The 25277-nt window shown below is 44.5% G+C and overlaps 1 protein-coding gene across 3 annotated transcripts in view; it reads left to right on the top strand.

The window, feature by feature from the left end:
* LOC147453425 (uncharacterized) overlaps positions 1-25277 on the top strand; it is a 170256-nt gene that overhangs the window by 22654 nt on the left and 122325 nt on the right. For 2 of the 3 annotated variants that reach the window (XR_015188536.1, XM_086515610.1), the window contains exons 2-11: positions 3345-3504; positions 3926-4018; positions 4148-4265; positions 4361-4523; positions 4602-4779; positions 4876-4953; positions 5032-5547; positions 5641-6285; positions 6363-6431; positions 21013-21132. Coding sequence is in view for 2 of the 3 variants with exons in the window: in XM_086515610.1 (XP_086371736.1) it covers positions 3345-3504; positions 3926-4018; positions 4148-4265; positions 4361-4523; positions 4602-4779; positions 4876-4953; positions 5032-5547; positions 5641-6285; positions 6363-6431; positions 21013-21132 (2140 nt within the window). In the remaining variant the exon portion in view is untranslated. Of the gene's footprint in view, positions 1-3304; positions 3505-3925; positions 4019-4147; positions 4266-4360; positions 4524-4601; positions 4780-4875; positions 4954-5031; positions 5548-5640; positions 6286-6362; positions 6432-21012; positions 21133-25277 lie in introns of all 3 variants that reach the window. The other variant, XM_086515611.1, reaches the window with a different exon arrangement.

Raw genomic sequence — 25277 nt, 5'->3', positions numbered from 1 at the left:
TTGTGTCGACTTCTTGCAGAGAGAAAAAAAATTTCCCAACTCTGCGAGCTTTTCCTGCAGGGCTTAGGGTTCCGCCTGCTTACTTCTCTCTTGGCTTGTCATGGCTTCTTCCCGTATCTTCCCAGAGTCGTCCTCCTTTACAGAAAAAGAGAGGAGACCATGCTCTGATACCACTGTCACAAACGGGAGTGCATAACAATATAAAATATACTCGGATAAATAGAATTTATCACTTGTTGCTGAAGCCAAAGGATATATATATATATATATATATATATATATATATATATATATATATATATATATATATATATATATAGAGAGAGAGAGAGAGAGAGAGAGAGAGAGAGAGAGAGAGAGAGAGAGAGTATTGGGGATCAGAAGATGGGTTGGTCCCCCCCCCCTTAAAGAGAATCCTTTATTAGGGAGAATCTTTTTACAAGCACAAGAACCGGAGAAAACCCCTCCGTTCTAATTCTCTGACTCGATGGTCGTTCCTTCCCGTAAGGGAAATCCGAAAGACGAGCTCTCAATCCTTTTTCTGTCTGTACTCGGAGTTGAGACTCCGCAGACAATTTCCGAATTCTGTTCCCGGAATTCCCAAGCATAGGCCGAAGCCTTCTCGCTTCTCCTTCGCGATGAAGTATCTGCAAACACACACGCAAACACGCGACAACAATTCGTATGGCGAATCCACAATAGATACCTGTCGCTCTTGCGTGGGAAAGCGATTTCCGTGCTTCGTAGTCTCGTGATCTCTTGCATTATCTGGCGGCAGAGTCTTCTCTTGTTGACGTTGGTAACCCCTTTTCAGTGAAGGCATGTGGTGCTTTTATAGCTCCTTGACCACGGCATGAATAGCTGCTCGCGTAGAGATTGCGACCGTTTTTTTTATTTTTTTAAATATTAATTTTTGTTTTCGTTTTTTTTTTTTTTTTTTTGTTGCTCGTTCTACCTGAAATAGGGAGAGAGAATTCGCTGGCTGATCTGTTGCCTTATTTATCAGATGGCTGCCCACTTATTAAATGGGCGGCCGGCGTATTTTAAAAATAGTCTGAATCTGCCCAAAAACTCAATAAAACCTTATAAGTTTAAAACTTTGCTTTTCACAACACTTCCCAGGCGTCCCTGGATGCAACCACATGCACAAATGCAATGCATACATAGATTCCTCGCGGGAAAGCGTTTGCTCTTCCCGGAAAACTCGTTCAAATTTTTCGCTTTTTAAGAAAAGCTTCTCAGAACCCATCTTTATTCTTGTGCTTGCGTCTTTACGCGTATTCCTCTTTTCCAGTTCGGATTTGCTCTCGAATATGGATATCCGCTTTCCGATGCACCCGTCACCCACCTTGTGACGCATCAGGAATACCCATCACCTAGTCCTTTACTACCGAACTTACGGTACAATCCCCTTCACGATGGCTTTCTATAGAGAGTATCTTCTCCAGCTTACTGAGGATGGTTTTGTGACGAGGCCCAAATACATGGACACCCACTTGTCTCATGGGATACGATGTGCTATTGTCCAGATACGCACATCTTCACACCAGCTGCGGGTCGAGACTGGGAGATACAGTGGAGTTTAGCAGAGGCCAGGATATGCCCCTTGTGTCACATGGAGCCTGAGACAGAGTTGCACTACACATGCCATTGCCCAATCTACTACGAGATACGAGGCCGCTTCCATTGTTTGTTCAAAGAGGGCTTTGGACCACTATCCAGAGTCATGGGGTACGAGGACCAGAGATGCTTGGGTTTGTGTTTGCTCGAGCTGCGCAGACACAGAGAGAGCTTGATGAGAGAAGCTAGCCAGTCTCAGAGACGGATCACAGACTTCTTTACAACAGACACTGGACACACCGTGGAGCTACTATAACAGCAGAGCCCACACTTTCCTTGCACAAGAGGCACGCTGATTGACAGAGCGACCGAGCTGGGGAGATCCAGACGCCCATGACTGCGTATGACTACAGAGCATTGACAGAGGCTGCATCAGAGGATTCGGATCACTTTTATCCGATATGCACGACGCCCACTCAGACTATTGACCATGGAGGAGATTGATGAGATCGGCCAGCGACCGATGCTGGATCTTCTGTGATTTAGCTCTTTTTGAGGATACACCCGTTGTTTTAAGACCCCATTCACTCCACCCTCCACTCATATCTTGCACAATCCCAGCTAGCTGCTTAGCTCACATCTATCAGCTTAGGATTCCATCGTATTTTTTTTTTGTTACTCAGACTTTGTATCAGATCCACCACATTGTAACTTTCTGGTCTCATAGGTCACTATGGCCTTTTGAAGGCATTGCATTTCATCTCTCTCTCTCTCTCTCTCTCTCTCTCTCTCCCCATTTGCCAACGATCTCATGTTCTCTCTCTAGTGCTAGCTTCTCCCTCCGTGCAGACTCCTTGCTTGCATACTTTGCACTTGCAGATTGTTCCTGTGCCCGTTCTGTGGGTTGATTCTGAGGAGATCTATCTCACGATAGATCCGAAATCTGTTGGTTGCTCGGTCCCAAGAGGAGGTTTGCTCGCGGTTGCAGACGAGAGCACCGCCCGATTTACCCTTTTCCGCTGTACCTTTTTGACAATGGGATCATGCACTGAATGCGGGAGACAGACGGTTCCCGAGAGGCTATGGGCTGAAATCTGGAAACGCTAGTGGATCTGGCTTGGATCTGCAACTACAAGGCTGATCTGGGTGCTGAAAATGATGGTGATGGGCTGAGAACCGAGAAGGGTGATGGCTGAAATTACTAACAGGGGCTGACAACACTTGCCACTGTAGGCTGAAAACGTTGAGGGTGATCTTCTGCCAAGTGGTAAGGGGTCCTGATTGAGAGAAAATGCTGGCAAGGGAGAAAACGCCAGGGGTGCTGGCTGCCATGAGGGGTACTAACTGAACTGTCTCTTGTCCAAGGAGAGAGTATATGCTCTAAAGCTTTGTTGTAGGCACTCTTTCTAGCAAGCTTCTGACGATGCTCAATTTTTTTTCTACCATTTGGCCTCTCTTTCCTTAAAGAAGATTTATCACATTCAAGATGAATGGGGCAACCTCGAAAAGCTTGAGCCTAGATTCCCGTCATTTGGCCGTACTTACCTCTGTACATATCTATGTATGGGGTTTTGCATACAAATGCTGTTGAGGGACGTTGATGGTTTATGTTTCAGATTTGTTGCAATGGTTTTATCATTTGGCTATGTGTGTCTATTACATATTTATGTATATATGTAAGTATCTTGATTCTGTAGAGTGTAGACAAATACTGTTGAGGGACTGCTATGTTTCATGCTTGCAGATTTGTTGCAATGTTTTGACAGTCTCTATCATTTGTACAGAATGATACAAGAGATCTGTTTAAAGTATCCTGAGCAAATATCAAAGGTGGCTCCAGTTCTTTTAACCCTGATACATGATGATGTACCGGCTGTGGCACGTCATGCCATCTCTACGAGCTCTTCACTGTTTCGTATCACGTTTGAGCAAGTGGCATTACAAGTACTTAAGAATGAGTTTTCTTCCCTAAACTCAAGTTGTTTTTATTCAAAGGATTTAATTGTTTTAACAAACTCGTTAATCCTGGAAAGAATTATGCCCTTTTGCATCCATGAAATATGCTCACACATATTTATGATTGGTGTATTTGCATGCGTATATACACCCAAGTAGTTGATGTAGGTGATACACATATGTGCAACGGGATGTCCTCCCATGAATACAAAGATGGACTCCTGTGGACACGGTGCATATATGCAGCTTGCACGTGCACTCACTGAGATATCTGTAGCATGAGAAACATGCACCTACCATCACCGTAGACATGATGTACCTTATGTAACTTTGTTTGTAATTGTCTTTAGGCACTGGAAAGTAAACAGTGCCCTTTGCCAACCTTTTCTCTGCCCTTTTATATTTCTAGGGTATCTACTCTGGGCAGTTGGATGCAAAGCTGCAGGAATCTTGGGAGTGGATGACCACACTTAAGGATGCTATGTATTCAGCTTCTAAAGAGGTTTCTCTTTTAAACTAGCATTAGTATTTGCCTCAATGCGTTTGTTTCTTTGTTTTGTCCGTGTCGATGCGCAAGGACTTCTGATTGTTTTTTTCTGTCTGTGGTCTTATTGATTTGTGAGGACTGCAGCATAAAAATGATGGTGTCCGGTTGTTGGCAATAAAGTTCATAGAAATGGTTATACTGCTTTTTACACCTGAACCGAATGGCTCTACTCAGCCTCCTCCTGTGCCTCAGAAATCTGAGAGTAAGTCAAGAATTCAGCTAGTTTTTGCTGCATCACAGGTAGTGTAGCACACTAACATGAATTTTTAATGTTTTCTTTCGTTTTTTGACGTGCAGAAACTGCTTTCAATGTTGCCTGGCTCCATGGAGGACATCCTGTCCTTGATGTGGGTTCTTTAGGACAAGAGGCTAGCAGAAATCTCTCTCTTTTACTGGACCAACTTCGTGGAACAGAAGTATTGAAGATTCCAGGCCCTGTTGCTGTTGTGCTTGTAAACAGGTTGGCTACACACGCTATAGAGAGGGGCCCGTGTTTGACTGGATCTTTCTGCTGATTTATTTGTCTTTTGATGAGCAGTCTGGCCTCCATAGGAAAACAGAGACCTTCCTTATATGGCAGAGTCCTGCCTGTCTTGCTTGGGCTTGTGCCCAATTGGGAAGTGATTAAGGGAGTCCAGGCTACATCGAGCATAGCTCAGGCTTTGAAGAATGCTTTTTTGAATCTTTTGAAGTGTACTCACTCTGGAGCAGGACCTGTGAGTTGAGCCTTCAAGTTGAATTCTTGTATACAGGGTACTCTTTCCCAGTTTTATTAGTGACGTTTCCAATGCTTGATGTGTGTCATCCAATAGTGGCGTGAACGAGTGGTCTCAGCTCTCAAAAGAATGAAAGAAGGTGATGCTGCAGAGCCAATCGTAAACCAGGCAAAGGTAAAACTTTGTATGTTTTCCTTTCCGTAGTTATGTTGCTGCCTTGATCTTCTTAATCATCTTTTTTTACTAGTGTAGGCTGAAAAACTCCAGGCAGTTGACCGTGCTAGGCCCACACAGGAAAATGGCATCATGGATGAGCACCCAGGCAAGCGTGCTCGGTTGAGTCCTGCACAGGCTGATTCAAGAGAAGGAAAATCAGGTTGCGGCATGGAAAATTACGGTGGTTCAGTGGATGCTGAACTTGACACTGATTTGTCAAAGGCGTTAGACTCCATCAGGACGCTACTTGCAAAGGGAGAAGAGGCTGTTACCTCTGTTGATTGCTATATTGCAAGAATATCCGCTGAAGTGCTAGCCGATGTAGTCATAGAAAACATGAAAAATCTACCTCATTTGCCTCCTGCAGTATCACCGCGTGCCACTTCAGAAACTAAATCAGGGCTACCTTTCAATTTGGGCGTACCTTTCAGTGCAGTGGACACATTGGAACAGTCTTTGGTTTCATCATTCTCTGGACAATCTTTTGCTTCCTCTATCCATCCACCTGAACTTGTACCCATTACGTCTGATCATCGGCGTGATCCACGCAGGGTACGTTTGTGGCTTTGACTCTTTTTGTTGCATTTCAAAAGGATTAGATTAATGGCATGTTGATACTGTGGATTTTGTGGTTCAAAACTTCAGGATCCTCGTCGTGTGGAGCTTCACCATATGGATCTGTCTGCTGATGTGAAACTCGAAGAGTCTGTAGTTGATGTGCCCAACAGCTCCTCAACAGACACAATCGTTCATATGGGCGAAGAGAGTTTTTCCACACCCTCTGCAGATGAACAAATGAGTTTTATTCCGGGTATTAGCCAAACACATGTAAGCAAGGAGACTAAGGACATTTCCATTGACGGTCCAGTTAATACAGTGGGGATGTCTTTGGTAACAGCCTCAGAAGCCCCACAGATACATAATGTCGCGATATCTCTACCAAATTTAACAGGGCCTTCTTCTCCACAACCTATTTCAAGTCCTTTGCACAATTCTGTTCAACAAGTAGATGCAATCGATGAGGTCAAACCTTTAGTATCTATAGCGGTCGAATCTGTTCCATCTTCTGTGGCTGTTGTAGGGCTAAAAGATGAAGTTCAAGGTGTTGCCTTGTCAGGGGCTACATTTCAGTGTGCATCAACACCAGTGCCAGTTGTCTTTCTAAATACAGATGAACAAATAGTATTATGGAAGGTACTTCTGCAGCGAATACTGGGTAGCCACAAACAGGTTGCCTCCAGTGGTGGGAATGAGTTGCGGTTTACACTCTTGGCCCGTTTTTTACTTGGGGTGAGGATACCTTTAAATCTGTGTGATAGATCTCCAGGCCTTGTCAAGATTTGAATGAAGTTAGCTTTTGGTTGCAGTCAGATGCGGATGATGAAGTTTGGGAAATTTTGTTGACACATATCCTTGCAGATTATCAAAACCATAGGGTAATTTCTGTACATCTTTCCTTTCCTCCCTCTCTTTTTCTCTCATAAAATCTTTCTTTTGTTCTTTCTTTCTCTCTCTTCTCTCTCTTTCTGGGAGATCAGACTCCGACACGAGCAAACCAGACAGAGGGAGATAGACCGGGCCTTTTCAGACCCTGTTGCTATGCTGCAGAGACTTTTCACTCCCAACCCACCTATGCAGATGGGTTTTCTACCAGATGGAGCTAGCTAGCCCTTTGCATATCATGGTTGTACTTCCCTAGGCATACAGCTCCACATCCATCAGAGTTAGGGTGCCATCTCCCTTCCCCTTCATATACATATACACACACCCTCAAGTCAATCTATTTGTTTTGTAGCAGGTTTATCTTCAACACTAGTGTCGTTTTTGCTGAATACCACACATGTACGATGTGTTGTCTCATAGGCTGAAGTCGGCCTTTAGAAGATGTTAAAAAAGCTCTCTCTCTCTCCCCCCCCCCCCCCCCCCCCCTCCTCCTCCTCCTCTCCCTTGCTGCGGTAATTCTTATGTTCTATGTACCTTTCCACCTTGGTTGTCACCTCATGAAGGCACCACCAATATAAAAGGGAACAGAGCCACCCCCGGAGACAACCAATAGGAATAGAACTACCAATGTGGGGAAGAATCTGCAAATGTTGCATAAGGATCTGCGTCTGCAAGCACAAAGAATGCAGGGGAGAAAGAGAGACCCACAGCCACCAACACCATCCCCAATCCACAACACAAGAACCACTCTGTTATAAGGGGAAATTGGATAAACAAGACAAATGCCGATAAAACAAAAGACCACAGGCAGAATTCAAAACATTTATCACTATCTGTGGTAACATTGGGTGACGATTTCATGTATCTCGTTTTGTAGGTCATGGATGCCTGCTGCCCCAAATTTGTTTCTATTCTTTCCTGAGGCTATGTCACTTTTCTTGAGGGGATAAGACTTCACAACTATGTGGTCTTGCTATGCCTTTGGCTGGGTCCTTAACTTGTTGGACCAAGGATATGCAGATGATACTTTGTTATTCACTGGGCATGATCCAGGTATTTTGGATAGTCCCTTTTGCTTGGCTGGTGGTGCTCTTATCAGTTGGTGCCAAGTCATTCGCTTTTCTTGTGGGAATTGAGGATGACTGTCAATGGAGAGTGCAGGACTATTTTACTTGGTTGATGAGAGGTCAGAGTCTAGACTTTGCAAATATTTGGGTTTTCATATTGGCATTGATGTGTCGTATGAGCAGCAGTTTGAACTGGTCTTGGAGTCTACCGGGATAAAGCTACGCCATTGTCCCTCAACTTCTTCTTGCAAGAACCTGGTTTACTACCTCTTGCTGGACTCTACACCCTAGATGCTTGGTACGCAATTTTCTCTTGGGTGGTTTGGATGGCTCCAAAGACATGTGACCTAGTGTTGACTGTTGCACTATTATCATGCCTCAAGAGGAGAGAGGTTTGGGCATTATTGAACTGGAGATGCAAAGTGGTGTATTGCTTGCCAAGCTCATAGTTTGAGATATTTTTCTAGAGGCTGAGCCTTGGAAGCGATTTCTGTACCATGTTCTGTTGCCGTTCCTTGTTTTGGGTCTATGGATAGGGATGGCTCTTGGCGATGCTCCCTAGGATACGACTCAGATGTCACCTTTTATGCGTTCCGTGTTGAGGATATATCGGGACTTTCTTGAGAGACGCTTGGAATAGCAATGCTGAGTGGTATGCAGGCTGTGTATGGAAAATCATGTTTTGGGTTGTAATTTTTTGTTGAACTTTGGGGTGGAAAGAATGAGATTGCTTGCTCAGGCGTGATGATTGTAACTGGCCTTACTTTAGATCTATGCGTGATTTGTTCAGAGGGTGCAAGTGCTTATATGATCAAGTAGTGGACTTGAGATGTAAGGGCTTAAACCTACCACCCAGAGATACACTTAGAGGTTCACAGATCGGGAGACACACGCAAAGACAGACCACAATGTTTTTCCATCCAGAGATTGAGGAGAGACGAGAGCAGCCAGAGAGGAGGGATATATAAGGCATATCACTAGCAAAGGCATACTGAGTGATCAATTAAGAGCCATCTCCGGATTCTGATACACACATATCCACCATTCTGTATCTGTTCTTTGAGATACACACCCACCTTTTGTATATGTATCCCTCAGGCTCTTGATACCCACCTTTTACAACTCTATTAGTGTTTCTGTTTAGTTAGTTTCTTTCTTGTTATCCAGACCTTGTATCAGATTCATGATGATGTAACTCTTTGGTCTCATAGGTCATTTTGGCCTTTAGAAGACGTTAATATAACATTTCATTTCATTTTAGTATAATGCCTTTATGTAAACAAATGTGGAATGAGCATGTATCATAATGTGGAAACACCTATTTACATAGTGTGGATTTGCCTCTTTCAAGAACTCTCTCCCTCTCCCTCTCTCTCTCCTATTGCAGTTCTCAAACATGAAAAAGCAAATCGGGAAGGATGACCCTTTGGAGGATGCCATTAAAAAATGCAAAGAAGAAATAGGCGAGATCATTAACAAGATTAATCGCAACCTCCTAGGCACAATCAAGACACTCGAAGAACGTGTGTTGGTTCAGGCAAGCACGATAAACACACTTAAGGATCGGGTGACGGCCCAAGATGAGGAGATAGCGTTACTTAAGAAGGAACTTGCAGAGATGTGATCACAACACACTCTCGAAGAGGGAGAGCTTCAACCCTCAATAGTTAACGAACTCAACACGATCAAAGAACAAATGCGGGCCATCAAAGAAGAGGAAGAGCAACACAAAGAAATGACGACTTCGTGGGTGGAGGTTATTACAAAGACCCCATAGAAAGCAGACGAGGCCGAGAAATGGATCGAGATTGCTAAGAAAGGAAAAGGCAAGAAAACAACGCCCACACCCACCGTCATTAACTTGACACTAGAAGAGGAGCAAAGGAGGCGTGTGCGTCCTACATGTGAGGATCTGTGGCCTCAAAGACAAAGATAATGTTAATGAAGAGGTAAAAGAACTCATGACTATAACGGGGGTTAATGAACTAATGCATATGAGGGCTTGGAGAGTGGGCAATAAGAAAAGTGGAAGCGATGGGGAAACCTCAAAGGAAAGGGCACTTATCCTTCGTTTCCCCTCCATGGAAATGAAGGACTTTTTGAAGAAGAGAACAACTTTAAGAAGACAAGCATCTTTCTTGGAGATGACCTCACGCCCTCGTAGATTGCTCATATACAGGAGGTAATGCAAGATATTAGAGCGGCAAGGGAAAAAGGTAAGATTGCTTCTAACCGAGATGGAAGGGTGGTGATATTGGAGCGACACTGGTGTGAGACCTTTGGGACCACACACTAAAGAAAGATGTATGGAATTGTAGTGGGTCACTTCGTCTGGATGTAGGGGCATTTGAGGACAGCTTTATGGGGAGAGACATCATCTTTTACTCAGAGACATACTAGGCACTGGGACATCTTATGCTGCGTGTGTCTGGATATAGGTGGGAGACAACTTGCTGAGAAGAGCCAAGATCAGATCACGGGGGCAGAGTGTCAGGAGGAGTGGGAGTCCTATTCAGAGAGGAGTTACAGCGGCTTGTGCACATTATCTGGAGAGATGATCAGGCCAGATACATGTGGGTGAGATTGAGGGTTGAGAACTTGAGACATGCAGATCCTTGTTTATTGCTATATGTTACTTTGCCCCCACCACATCAGTGTATGCCGCACCTAGAGGACAATACCCTGCATTAGACGAGGACACATGGGAGTTTTTCAGAGATGGTGACATTACTTCTTGGGGGACTTTAATGCCTGCACGAGAAATGATCAAACAAATTTTTATGATACCTTAGATGAGATACTGAGAGAGCTAGACACCAATGATATGGGGCTTGACAGACGCTCACAAGACGAGGAATACACCGGGCACGGGAGATATCTGATGGAAATGGGGGCCTCACATGGATTGGCCATACTTAATGGCCTACAACAATTTCCCGCAATAGCTGGGTTTGCTTGTGTCATGTGTGAGGGTCTACTGGAGACTTGGAAACTATTTACTATTGTGTCTATCTTCAAGGCATGTGATCCTACGGAACTTGGAAACTACAGTACTATTATGAGTGGACACACATTGACACGGTTGCATGCATCTATCCTAGAGCAGCAGTTAAGCAGATGGGCAGAGAGTGAGGGTGTACGGGTAGCGGGACAGGCTGGTTTCAGGAGAGGCTTCTCCACTCTTTACCATATTTTGACACTCAAAGCCATCATTGAGGAGGGTAGGGCACAAAGGAGACGGATTTATTGTAACTTTGTGGATTTCCAAAGCGTTTGACATGGTGCCCAAAGCCAGATTGATGCGCAAACTACCAGAGATGGGAGTGTCCAGTGAGTTGATTTGGGGGATCATGGCTCTATACAGATTAGTGGTGGGATATGTACGCACTCGAGAAGGGATATCTGATTTAGTGCACTCCACTATTGGAGTGAAACAAGGTTGTCCTTTGTCCCCTACTCTATTTGGTATGTATATAGATGAGGTTTTTGATTACATGGAAAGAGAGGATGACAGAGCTTGCAAGGACATGGATTCCATTGTTGCTATATGCTGATGATATTGTATTGATCTCTGACTCATCGGAGGGTAAATATGCAACGACATTTGGATGCATTACATACCTTTGCGGAAAACAGTGGATTATGTGTAAACCTTGGCAAAACCAAGGTTATGGTGTTTAACACCACACCGCAGGAGATCAACACCTACATTCACTTATGGTCAGAAGACTGTTGAGTACATAAATGCATACACTTATCTTGGGGTAATCTTCATTGGGTGAAGGTTTTCTTTGAAGAGAGCAGCAAAGACGAGAGTGACTAGAGCGTATGTGGCCTTGGGAGGATTGGAGAGGGTTTGTTCGCTGGTTTTATTACGGGAACCTCGAACAAAGATTTTGTCACGTGCACATCTAACCCTATGTGCATGTGGACAAGCTGTAACTCCTATTTCTAGGGTTTAGGATAGCCTAGGAAGTATGCTGGCAACCTTGTGAGCCTGTACGCAGGACATGCATGCCTAGGCACTTGCATCCAACGACTCTTCGGAAACAACTAGATTGGCCATCCGTGTGACTGGACCCTTGAGATCATCCCAAAATTCCCTGAAGAATTCAGCCGTCAATCCATCCTAGTCGGGGGACTTTTCATTGCCAAGAGCTTTTAGTGCCGCTGAGCATTCTTCCTCAGAGGAAGGCCTTTTCCATGCGGTTGGCTTTCTCCTGGGGAACCTTCTTTTCAACACTTCCAAGTAAAGATGCCCGGGCTTCTTCCACTTCCTGAGATTGGGTCTCTGGCTGGCCGATAATCTGGCTGAGATACTTGATCATAAGTGCAGCCGTCTCATCTTGGTTTTGAATTGTATTCCCTTTCTCATCATCGAGCACTTGCACGCGGCCTCGACTTTTCCTCACTTTCAGAGCCCTATCATACCCTCTGATCGCACAACACATTAGCATTAGCATCAATACTTAGCACCAAGCATAAGCATTTTCACCGCATGTGAACCATTTTGTAAACTGCGCGTGAGCCAACTCTTAGCATGGCATTTCTATTATAAAGTGACTCTTCAACTTCCAGAATCGTGGGGTTTTAGCATGCTGCTCGACCCAGCCTTAGACACCTATATATGTAGGCCTTGGGGCACCAATATCAGGCAGACGAGCAGTGAAGAGAGCATCTCCAGTACTAGCAGTACCAAGCACCTGGTGATGGTCATCAACACCAGCGTTTTGTCAGCCATAGCATCAGTGTTTTCAGCCAACAAAAGCTCCAGTATTCACCTCAGCCTTGATCAGCGTTTTCAGCCTCGTCATCACGTCAGTACCCCGTCACCACTGCAGTTCACCAGCGGTCAGATTTTAGCCCATAGTCACCTCAGCGTTTTCAGTTTCAGCCCTCAGAACAGCCAGCGTTTTTCAGTTTTCTGTCATGGTCGGCATCGATGATAGCAGATCCGCCCATAGCCTCACCGCATTCACAGATCCCCAACAGAATCCCTAGCGTTTTCAGATTTCTGTCCTTCAGCCTCGCAATTCCTTAGACTCTGAAGCATCCTCGTCGTTGTCGTCGTCATCATCATCGACGTCACCGTCTTCGTCATTGTCGTCATCAAGCATCTTAGCATCTAGGACCATTGTACCAGACTTTGTGCAATTTGAAGCAAATACCTCTCTTGCAATAGAGAGGGGGGCCCTTGGAGGGGGGTTTGGGACCCCATCTGGTGTTGATCTTCTCTCTCTCTCTCTCTCTCTCTCACGACACTTTCTCTCACATTTTTCATTCTCTCTTGTTTTGGTCATTGCACAACCTTTAATGAAGTAAAGGGGGGCTCTCTCTCCCCTTGAATAAAAGGAACCTTGTGCATGCACTGATCACTCATCCCGAGCATACACGATCATTCACTTCCGCTGCACATTACATTGATATCAGAGCTCTTTGGCAGTGTTTGATATCATCACTAGAGGAAAGAATCATAAAGAACCACAATTATTTTTTTTGCTTGTGATCGCACATAACCCAAGACCACTTGGGCCTGTCGATCCCTAATCTGTGTTTTTGAAGAGTGGTAGGTAACCCAGATAAGAAGGGCTTGTCCAGCCTCCCCTCGTTCCTCTTTCCACTCAGTGAGAGCGGACCTTGCACTTAGCGGCACGTCAACCGATGTGAGGTGGGAAAAGCAACCTTGGTGTGAGCGCAAGGCCTTCTAGGGGTGCACCTGTAGGAAGGAGTTGAGCTTGGGTAAGAGAAAAGCCTTCTTAAACGCAAATTGCAAGCAATACCAAGTACCAAAAACCCAAGTACCCCAATGTCACAAAAGACGGAAGTGTAAACTAACTTGTAAATACAATTCATATATTCAAGAGACTTGGAGAGAGAGAGAGAGAGAGAGAGAGAGAGAGAGAGAGAGAGAGAGAGAGAGAGAGAGAGAGAGAGCTTGACACATCATTGGGGACCAAAAGATGGGTTGGTCCCCCCCCATAAAGAGAATATCTTTATTACTAAGGGAGAATTTTTACAAGCATAGGAACGGGGCAAACGCCCCGTCCTCCATTCTTTCTTGTCCTCTTTTTGCTTCTGATCGAGAGAGAGAACCACTCTCTAACGGCTAAGAGGATTCTTCCCCTCTTCTGTGAGATTTTTTGAAGCTCTCGTAAGCGAAATTCTATCTTCCACAAACCTCGTGGGAAGCTCTCAAGAAGAGAGTCTATCTTCCGCTAATTGGTCACCTTCATACTTAGTCATTCCTGCAGTAAACACAAGGGAGAAACACGCAAAATGCACTTGCTGTAATTTTCTGCAAATAACCTAAAATTGTTACCTATGCACGTTCGAATGCCGAAATGGAGGCCTTTTTCGTGATGGAATTGCACCAAACTTGGTGTATGCGTAGGGTAGGTAGAAAAGGATGAGATTCTATGAATGCTCTGGTGAAATTCACGCTGATAGAGGTGTTTAGGGGCTGAAAACAGAGAATCTACAGCAGCTAAACGTGAGGGAAAGAGAGTCTCCTTCCACTTCTCGCGACCAATCTTCTCCATAGCAGCCTATGATCAAGAGAAACCTTGTTCTAGGTGATCGGACCTCAAAGTCTCCATATACACCACAAGGGTTGATCCTCAAGCTTCAATGGAGAGCTCGAGTGCGTAGAGCACACTCTCAATAGGGAGGTGGGTGCACTGCCAACCTCTCAAGTGGTAGAGGTGTGGCTCTTATATAGCCATCAATTAGAGGGGGCGCTAGGAGCAAGAGAAAGAGAGAGAGAGAGAGAGTGAGTTTGCATGGGTAAGTGTGCCAAGTGGCACACTTACTTTATAACTTAAAAACCATTCAACTTTTAGCTTTAAAAGTTCATTAGGCCATTATTAAAATGTGCAATTAACTCACAATTGGTCACATGAATGCTACTTATGAAAACATGAGATACTCCTTGGCACAATGCCGTACCAGCACTGCTCTCGGATCACCTGTTCGTACTTGTCCGGCCATTTGGCCTGGGCACAAATAATTAACTTATTTTAAGGCCTTATTAAAAATAATCCCGCCCTTAGGATCTTTGTTCTAAGGACCCCATCTCATTCCTCTGCTCGCATTAGCGCGCGTAATTTTCTGAGCCTAAAATTTGAGGCTACCGTCTATCCCTTTTGAAGGCCCCATTTTCCAATCACTATGGGTTTCATGGTATTTTTTTACTAGGGTCTCCTTGAAGTGCTCTGGCCTATGTTTAGGCGCACCTAAGGCCCTAGAACTACTACTTCTATCCTTGTGTGCACACAACTATTTAAATAAATTTTTTCTAGTGAATAAATCAATTATTTACAAAAACTGACATAGTTACATCCCTCTTGGTTCTAAATAGTTGACCTCGATTGTGAGCGACAACATAATTGTGCAAGATGTCTAAATGATCCTTGAGATCTGACTCAGTCATCCACTTTGCATCTAAAGGGGTTTAATTTTTAAACTTGACTAAATACTTTCGATATAGTCTCCCGGTCTTTAGTTGTCGCTAGGAGTGGTGTATTATTTGTTTTGGTTGAAGGATTTCCTCAGTTTCTTGGACTTCTGGAGCGTCTTTCTGTATTGGAGCCACAGGAGAACCAACATATGGTCGAAGGAGACTTACATGAAAAGCATTATGGATGCACTAATGAGAAGGCAAATCTAATCCAAAAGTCACTTCATTGACTTTATCTGTAATTTTTAAAGGGCCGTAAAATCTATGGAAAAGTCTAAGAACTTTCCCTTTTTCGACTCGCTTTTTCAATCGAGTTTTCTCAAACATAAGTTGGACATACCGTCCCTTTTTGAGGTTGAGATTTCTTTTGTGCTTGTCTGCTTTTCTCTTTTGCTGCTCGAGTGCGAAGAATTTCTTGTTTTACTTGTTGATAGGCGGTATCAATATTGCACACAAATTCGTGTGCAACAAAGATGTTTTCTTTGGTAACCAAAATAGGAAGTAAAAGTGGCTTCCCATAATTTCGAAGGGGGCTTTACCAGTTGAGGAATGTATGGTATTATTATAGGCAAACTCAACTAATGGTAGGTACTGTTCCATTCGGATTGTCTTTCGGAAACATAGCACTTGAGAAGGCAGTGGCATTAGCGATTTCGCTTTGACCATCTGTTTGAGGATGGTAAGCTGACGAAAAATCAAGCCTCGAATAGTGCTTGCCAAAATAAACTAATCATGCGAGAATCTCTATCAATGACAATAGTTTTTGGCAATCCATGATGTTTAGAAATCTGAGCTAGAAAGATTCTAGCCATGTGATCAGCTTTGATCATCTTCTTAACTGGAAGGAAATGTGCTTGCTTACTGAATCTGTCTATAATAGTCCAGATTGCATCATTCCATTCTTTCATTTAGGAAGGTCTATAATAAAATCCATGGCAATGCTTTCCCATGGCGTGTTAGGCATAGGGAGTGGATGAAGCTTGCCATAAACTTTATGTATGTCATATTTCACTTTTTGACATACCAAACACTCTCGAACATATTTTTCAATTACCGTCCTTAGTGTTGGCCAAAAGAAAAACCTTTCGAAACAGTAGGAGTTGCAAAAATCCCTTGATGGCCTTCATAGGGAGAGTCATGTGCTTCTTCCATCACCTTATGTCGTAAGGGATGAGCTATACATATAGCTTGTTGATAGAATAAGGAAGCCTTGAATGTCCTGCTTGAAGATCGGCCCAAATTGTAGCAAAAGCTGGATCTTGAGGATACATCTCACCAAGAGATTCTAGTTCCTTATGATAAATAGTTGTCAATGCAGCGACCTTAGGGCGTCTGGAGAGGGCATCTGCGACGGTATTCTTGTTATTAGAAGTGTGCAAAATCTGAAAATGAAACATTAAAAGAAAGTTGGCCCATCTCATCTGCTTTCTGATAACTTTCTCCGTGTGAGAAAGTAGCGAAGACTTTAATGATCTATCTTAATTGCAAAATCAGCCTTTAAAAGATAATGTTTCCATATGGAAAAAGCGTAAATTAGTGCCATTAGCTCTTTCTCATAAATGGAAGCATGCAACTGTGCATCTCTAAGGCGCCGGTTTCATAGGCTATGGCATGAACCTCTTGGTTTAAAATGCTCCTACAAAATCTCTAGATGCATCGCTTCTCTCTCTATGACGTGGTAGATTGTATGGAATTCTGTAAATTTCATTGATGCTTTCTGATGGCAGCTTTTGGAGCCAGTTGCTTTTGGAACTAGTTACTTTAAAAATTATTGCTTTTGGGACTCATTACTGTTGAATTTAATTGCTTCTGGGGCTCTGCTTTTGGCATCCCTTGTAAGAATAAATAAGCCCTAAGGGCCTCGCTCTTCATTTGGCATCCCTTGTAAGAATAAATAAGCCCTAAGGGCCTCGCTCTTCAGAGCATTTGGACGCAGAGTCTGAGAGCAGAGGATCCCTTGGGTGTTGTACTTTGCTCAAGCGTTAACATAATAAAGAAATACCGAAAGCAGTGCCAAGTTTTGGGGCCAATACCTCTGGCACGGAACTACGCCGAGCGTGTCGACTCAAATTTGAAAGTTGTGAAGTATTTCAAGTGATTCTCTCGTGTGTCGTGTTCGCACCAGCTTGAGATTGAGACTGGTAGGTTTAGAGGGATACCAGCAGCCAACAGGATATGCTGTCTATGACATACAGAGCCAGAGACGGAAATGCATTATATATGTGAGTGCACAATTTATAATGAGATACGGGGTGGCTCCCACTGTCTATTCAAAGAAGGCTTCGGAAACTTCTTCAGAGTCATGAACTATCAAGACCAGAGATGGCTTGGATTGTATCTACTTGAGTGACATAGACACAAAGATAGTTTATGGAGGAGAGACAATCCTAGAGATAAATTACTGATTTCTTCACATTAGACACTGGACAGATGGAGGAGCATACACCATCGCAACGCTCAGCTCATACTTACACCTGCGGTACTCTCATTGATCGAGCATTGGAGCTAGGGAGATCGAGAGGCCCGCGACTAAGAAGAGGAGCTTCACAGCATTGAAGGAGACTACTACTGAGGATTTAAGCCATACTATCTCGACATCCATAGTACAAATGAGGATAGATTCATGACCCATTATATCACCCTCTTGTATTGGGCACCCATGTATGAGTGATCACACATATTCGACACAATTCCAGCTAGTAGTACCTCTAGATTCATCTTTAGCATCTCTTTTTTGTAACCAGACATAGTATCGGATTCACCAATTTTGAAACGGTCTGGTCTCATAAGTCAGTTTGGCCTTTTGAAGACATTAATCTATCATTTCATTTCATCTCTCTCTCTCTCTCTCTCTCTCTCTCTCTCTCTCTCTCTCTCTCTACTTTCCCCCCCTGTACATCAGTCTATGTTGGGCCTAGAGGTCAATCACCTTTCTCAATCCTAGCCAATGACATATGGGAGTTTTCCGAGGATGGTGACATCCTCCTCCTAGGGGACTTCAATGCTTGGATGAGCAATGCTTAGGCAGTCTTCTATGTCAATTCAGAGGAGATGCTTCGAGAACTTGATGTAGGAGATTTGGGGCTTGATAGACATTCACAAGATAGAGAGCAGATAGAGTACGGGAGACATCTCACGGAGATGGCGATTACACATAGTCTAGTGATAATGGCCTACAACGTTTTCCTAGAGCGCGTGGTTTCACATGCTTTGCACACAGGCATGGGGCCAGCACAGTGGACTATGGCATGGCACATCCGAGCTAAGACCTTCGTTCTCTGCATTCACGATTTTAGAGTAGGACCAAGACCAATGGGTGTAGCAGTGGATCATGCTCTCTTGACACGTTTCGTCTCCTTTCAATACTGTACAGCCCATGTGTCAGGAGGGAGGGCACATACCCGCTATACATTTACACCTACATACCCGCTATACATTTACACTTGAGACCGATTGTGTTTATATAGAGGACATCTATAGTCGTCTACGTACATCAGCCAGGCCAGGACTCTGAGTGGAGGAGATCACCACTTTACTGATTGAGACATTGCATGATGCAGTAGCAGAGGCATACCTACACACTCAGCCTAATCAGAGACGCCGTTCTGGGACCATGCCTCAAAACAGTTGGTACAACGAGGAGTGTAGAGAGACGAGAGCACAGCTTTAGAGAGATCTTCTCCTAGGGGTCATCAATCACGGATAGTCTTGGATAGCCTTTAGGCACCTTGTGCGACGGAAGAAGCGAGCATTCCTAGGTGAAATGGCACGAGACTTATACTAGTCGTTCTTGAGTAGAGACTTAGGAGAGGCATGGCATTTCTTTCATGAGCACTCCCCTTCCCCAGTGATTACTTCTCATGATGTGTGGGGTCAGTATGCAACATCCTTATATACAATCCGTGGACAGACCCCCTTCAGGAGATCAACACCTACATTCACTTATGGTCACGAGCCTGTGGAGTACACAGATGCATACACTTATCTTGGGTAGTCTTCACTGGGCCAAGGTTTTCTTTGAAGAGAGTAGTAGAGACTAGACTAACCCGAGCGTATGCGGCCTTGAATGGATTGGAGAGGGGTGTGTTCATAGGTTCAATTCCAGGAACCCCGAACAAAACTCTGGCTCTTTGATACCTTGGTAGCTTCAGCTATGCTCTTTGGGGTTCAGGTTTGGGGACCCTCTGTGGGTTTGGATGGGTGGAGAGGTAGGGAGAGGCCCTCGGTGTCTATGATCTCTCGGCTGATTAGAGCCAAGGCCTCCGTGCCACACGAGATCATTAGAGCGGAGTTAGTGGCCCCCCCATGGAGATAGAGGCGCTTACCAGATCAGTCTTCTTTATGCACAGCTTATGGGATACTACCAAAGACAGATATGCTAGATTGGCCCTTGAGTCCTCCAGACAATTAGCTTTAGAAGGGGACACGTCGTGCTGGTATGGACAGATGTCGTCAAGGTTTCAGATACATGGCTTTAGCATGGACAGCTTGCCTCGCTTCCAGTACTCCCTTGATGCACCATCGTTGTCTCTTACACGGGTGGAGATTACTAGACTCATTCGCCAGGACTTGACCCATTTGGACACCCTAGAGGACATGGATAAAGACGACACATGACTTGGGCACGAAGATGGCTTTCCATAGAGAGCATCTTCTTCAACTCACATGGGATGGGTTTGTGATTCTTCCCAGCTTATATGGATACACATCTATCTCATGGGTTACGGTGTGCCATTGGTCACACCAGCTTGAGATTGAGACTGGTAGATTCAGAGGGATACTAGTAGCTAGCAGGATATGCCGCCTCTGCCATACAGAGCCAGAGACGGAGACACATTATATATGTCAGTGCACAATGTATTACGAGATACGGGGTCGCTTCCACTGTCTATTCAGAGAAGGCTTCGGACCCTTCTCGAGAGTCATGAGCTATCAGGACCAGAGAGGTGTTGGACTGTATCTACTTGAGTTACGGAGACACAAATATAGTTTACTGAGGAGATTTGGAGAGAGACAATCCCAGAGACAGATTACTGATTTCTTCACACCAAACACTGGACAGATAGAGGAGCAGCCGCCACTGCAAAGCTCAGCTCATACTCACACCCGCGGTACTCTCATTGACCGAGCGTTGGAACTAGGGAGATCGAGACACCCACGAGTGAGGAGAGGAGCTTCACAGCATCGACAGAGGCTACAACAAAGGATTTGAGCCATACTATCTCGACATCCAGAGTACAGACGAGGACGGATCCATCACCCATTGTATCTTTCTCTTGTATGGGCACCTATTCTATCAGTGATCACACATATCCCACACAGTTCGAGCTAGTAGCACTTCTAGATTCATTTTAGTATTTCTTTTTTTGTACTCAGACACGATACCAGATTCACAACTTTGTAACAGATTTGTCTCATAGGTCATTTAATAAATCATATAATTTCATTTCATCTCTCTCTCTCTCTCTCTCTCTCTCTCTCTCTCTCTCTCTCTCTCTCTCTCTCTCTCTGCGTCTCTCCCCCTCCTTTTTCTCTCTGTGTCTCCCCATTAATCAATATATTCAGATACATACATAGCTAACTTCAGACTGCATGTTATGGATATGTGTTCTGCACACTTAGTTATTCGTACAGATATAAACATTAGAAATGTATTTCTAAATAAATAATAGAGATACATACATTCATTTAGCTTTGATATAAATGAGAGGTATGGACCAACAAATAACCAAGTGGAAGGCATGTAAATGTGTTTAGCTTTGTCTTAACTAAGGAACATTCCATTCATTGTGCCTTTGTAAGGTTGTTTAGGGCTGGTTGGTTTTGTATCATATGGTGCAATATGATTGGCTTGATTTTGACAATTTCGCTACTTGCATGTCGTATGGGCATGTACTTTCAAGAATGGCTATGAAGACTACTTGCTCTTTTCTGGAAGAACAAGTTTGGTGCTGTTGCATTAGTCATAGTCAAGCTGGAGCTGTTTTATTCTTTCGGGTGAATATGGTGATTATACTCTCAGTGAACTCTGTTCGCTTGTTCATTTTGCAGGGCCACGATCTTGTGTTACACACTCTTTATCACTTGTATGCTGATCAACGATCACCCAAAGGTGAATCAAATGGTGGAGCACTCACACCCTTTGCTTATGAGAAGTTTTTTCTTTCTGTGGTGCGTTTGCTTTCCCCTTTTATTTGATGTTGTCTATGCATGAGGCAGTTGGGAAGGAGGAATGCAGTGTAAGGGAGGAAACATTTTTGTGTGTGTATCTATCTAGATATTTATGGCCATCATTTGGAATGTCAAAGGTGACTTGGCACTGCCAAGTGGTAATGGAGGTAGAAAATATGTGTTTCAGAAAATCTGGGCAACCTTAAAAGGCGCGAAAAGTGCTTCAAAGTAGCACCAGATGAGTCAAAAGTTGAGATGGCTAAGAAAAGTCCAGACTGATTCACGTGAGGCTGGCTTAGGCCAAGCAAAAGCGCACACACAGATGGTGCTTGGGTTCTCCCAGCTGTTGGCAATGAGCTTTTCATGTGGAGGCTTTTGAGGGCCTTTATAAGTGATGCTAAGAGACCTCTTTGTACTGTGATAGCACAAGCATTTTGCTCATCTCCTTGGTGAGACCTTGTACAAGCTTAAGTGTGCTTCTAAGCAGTGGTAAAAAAGCACCAGATTTGCCAAAAAATGAGATTGCCAAGAAAAGTGATCAAACAGTCACATGGGCTGATCTAGGCCAAGGAAAACGGGGGGCACATTGATTTTGGGCCGGTTGAGCTTTCCATGTGAAGGCTTTTTGGGGCAACTTCGTAGTCGTGAGTGCACAAGCACTACACTCTCTTCTTGGATGAGAAGAAGAAGAAGGCCATGTATCCTAAGTCAGGAAGATACCAAGGCATATTCTACCTCAAACTGCTCTTCATCGGTGGAATAGTCTGGAACTAGTGTCCATGAGTGTTGATTGTCTTTGGCCTCTCAGGTATCGCCTATATTTTGGAGAATTTTCCGTTGCCGCGCCTAACTCTATCTCACACACAGACCTACACATGGCAGCACATGCGCGCACACTTTTTCAACACACACACACACACTTTTTTTTTATACTGTAAATCAATTTGATTTATCTATCTGTGGGAAACCTCAAAGAGAGGAAAACCCACCAAAAAGATGCAGTACAAGCAAAGGAACACAAAAGTGTTCGACTGTACAAAACAGCTAAAAGCATTCATAAGACAGCTGATGTATCTCTGCAGTGATATCACCAACTTCCAAGCGAACCGTAAAGACTGTCTAAGGGAAAGTTTGAAGAAAGGCAGGGGATCTGCATGAATTCGATGAAACATATGGCCATTACGTTGTTGCCACAAGCTCCAGTAAGCCCAAAACGTGACCCACATGAAGAAGAATGCAAAGCGCTGCAACGCCGGTGAGAAGATACCAAAAGCCCAAAACCGTTTATGGAAGACCGTCGAGGGAAAACGGAGCCGCATACACGCAGATACCCGACGAAGAAAGTCTCGAGTAATACAACAGTCCCACAAGAGGTGACAAACAGCCTCCTCGGCAGATGAGCAACAGACACAGGATGAAGAGCGGATATGGCGCATCCTAAGAAAGGTACCCACAGGGAGCACACCAAGTAAACAACGCCAAAGAAACAAACGCTCCTTCAGCGGCAAACGGCTTTCCCATAATGTAGATAAAAGCCTTCTCCACCAAATATCTGATTTATGCATGTGCCAAAGAGTGTTGCAATGATCAGCAAGCCATGGTTGAGGCAAAAGAAGAGCATATGCCCGACCAGCAGAAATATGTTGAAATGGCATTTCCCGAAGATTCCAGTCAGACATGCAATCACCATCAGCCAAGGGTGAAACGGGCAAAAAACCAACCAACATTCGTTGCAATTCTCTCCAGAACTGGTGATAATGCATGCCCAATCCAAAACGGCGAGCGGCAAATGGAAACTCCAAAGTGAAACCAGCTGCATCCACCACATCCTCAACCACCCGAATGCCACGGCAGGAGAGGAAATACGCTTGGCCAGGCGAGCGGTCAACCAAGGTAAGAGAAAAGGCCCGGCTCCAATGAAGACTCTACAAGCGAAGGGAGTTTCCTTGCGTTCGAGCATTCCACGATAGATGATTCGTAACCTGTTTCCAGGCAGAGAGCAAGGTGGAAGCAAGCGGGCATCCAGGAATATGGCCATCCATCTTACCAAATACCACCTCCCAAATAGATGGTTGCCAATGACCAAACGAGGACGTAACCACATGCTGGCTCAAGTGCGCAAACATAAGAGTCCAAGGCTGAGATTGTTGCGTAAGTGTAGGCAATAGCATAGCCTTCCTAGCTAGGACATGCCTACGCAGGTCCAAAATATTCAGACCACCAAATCGCTTTGGTATACAAAGTTTTGTCATTGACATCAGATGCATGCCTTTTTTGTGTGTATGAGTTCGCCACAAATGAGACAATATGGCCAACATGAGAGAGTCAAGACATTGACGAGGCCAGTGCAACAGTGGCAAAGAGAACTGAACATATGCCATGAGGATACTCTGAACGATTCTCAGGCGAACATGCAGTGGCCAAGTAGAAAGCTTTCAGTAATGTAGTTTAACATTCAAGCGTTGCATAACCCAGTCTACTTTTTGCGTGTGAGTGACGTTCCATCCAATTGGATAACCCAAATGCCTGGTGATCACATTTGGAGGAACAATCTCTCCTGGCCACAGCAGAGCATGCCAATCACAAGAACGGAGTGGTAAAAGCTTGGATTTTACGGAAGTTGACTTTAAGACCAGCCGCAATCGCAAACAATTCCAAAGCTTCCATAATCGCTTGAACATCACTCTGTTGATTGCGGGGCATAAACAACGAGTCGTCCGCATAAGCCTGTCCAATAAATGAATGACCCGATGGCAACTATAAATCATGAAGACGCAGCGCAGATGTCAAGTGATCAAGATACATTAACGTAGGATGAGTGGCAATAGCATACAACAAAGCGCTAAGGGGGCAACCTTGCCTAACCGAACGGCCAAGCGGCCACGATTCGATCAATTCCCCTTCCAGGATCCCCGAAGACGTGCTGCAAGCATACAAGAAATAAACCACATTGGCCAATTTAGGACCAAACCCGCGACACCTCATTGTGGCAGCAATAAAATCCCATTGCACAGTGTCAAAAGGCCTTATCAATGTCAACTTGCATGACTAGCACATCTTGTTGCGTGTACTTAGCATACTCCATGCCAATCAAAACATTTGCCAAATTGTCAACGATTTGACGACGAGGAATAAAACCATACTGAGCCTGAAGCAGTCCTTAATGCGATGGACCAGCATTTTAGCCAATAACTTGTAAACCACCGGCATCAAAGTTATGGGCCGCCAATGAGAGAATTGCTCGCAGAGTGCTTGCTTAGGCAACCTCACACACACACACACACACACACACACACACACACACACACACACACACACACACACACACACACACACACACACACACACACACACACACACACACTCTCACTTTTACTTTTTCACTTTCATGGAGCTCGAGGGATGAGGTGGAGAAGGGTCAGTGTGGAGAGATTAGGTGCTTGCAGTTTCTGGACAGGCTTTACTCTCTCGAATATTATGGCACCATCATTTGTCATGTGAGAGGATCTAGAGCACGAGATTGAAAACCGTATCAAGGCTCTCTCTTAGAGGGGCATCGTCGGTTGTAGCGCGGATAGTGTGTCGTGCTCTCTACAGTGGGTGCTCCTCAGTCCAATGTGCGTGACATCTCACTCAAAACAAAATGAAAACAAAGGAAACAATAGATAACAGCTGATCAACACAGACACACAGCAAAACATATGGACTCGACTATCTCAAAGAACCGATACAGACTCTAGCGTGGCAGCACACTCAGCACCGGCCCAGAACTCACGGGTACAATGGGGGTGCCGAGGCTCAGATGTGCAGGGATGGTGCAGACGTGCTGTGTATAGACTCGCTACTCTAGACGACGACACTGGATTATATATGAAGAAGATGGTAATCTTGACTCAACAACTACTACTCACATGTACAATCATAAAGAGCCACCAATGGCTCATAAATGTCAGCCATCTAAGTCTATCCCCAACTGAGTGGTGGTGGTGACCTGGCCACGATGTCCACTAGACCACCGTCCGTAAACCTGCCACGTCTCACTGCCCAGCCCAGAGAGTCCGTCCAGTGTGAACCAGACCAAACCAACTGTACTAACTGTGTGTCCTACGAAAGTGACATTGTAGCCTCCTACAGGTTGCCTGCCA

This window comes from Adiantum capillus-veneris, chromosome 7, assembly GCF_014529385.1.
Source record: "Adiantum capillus-veneris isolate H3 chromosome 7, ASM1452938v2, whole genome shotgun sequence".
Classification (NCBI taxonomy): Eukaryota; Viridiplantae; Streptophyta; class Polypodiopsida; order Polypodiales; family Pteridaceae; genus Adiantum; species Adiantum capillus-veneris.
This window is presented reverse-complemented; position numbering and strand designations above follow the sequence as displayed.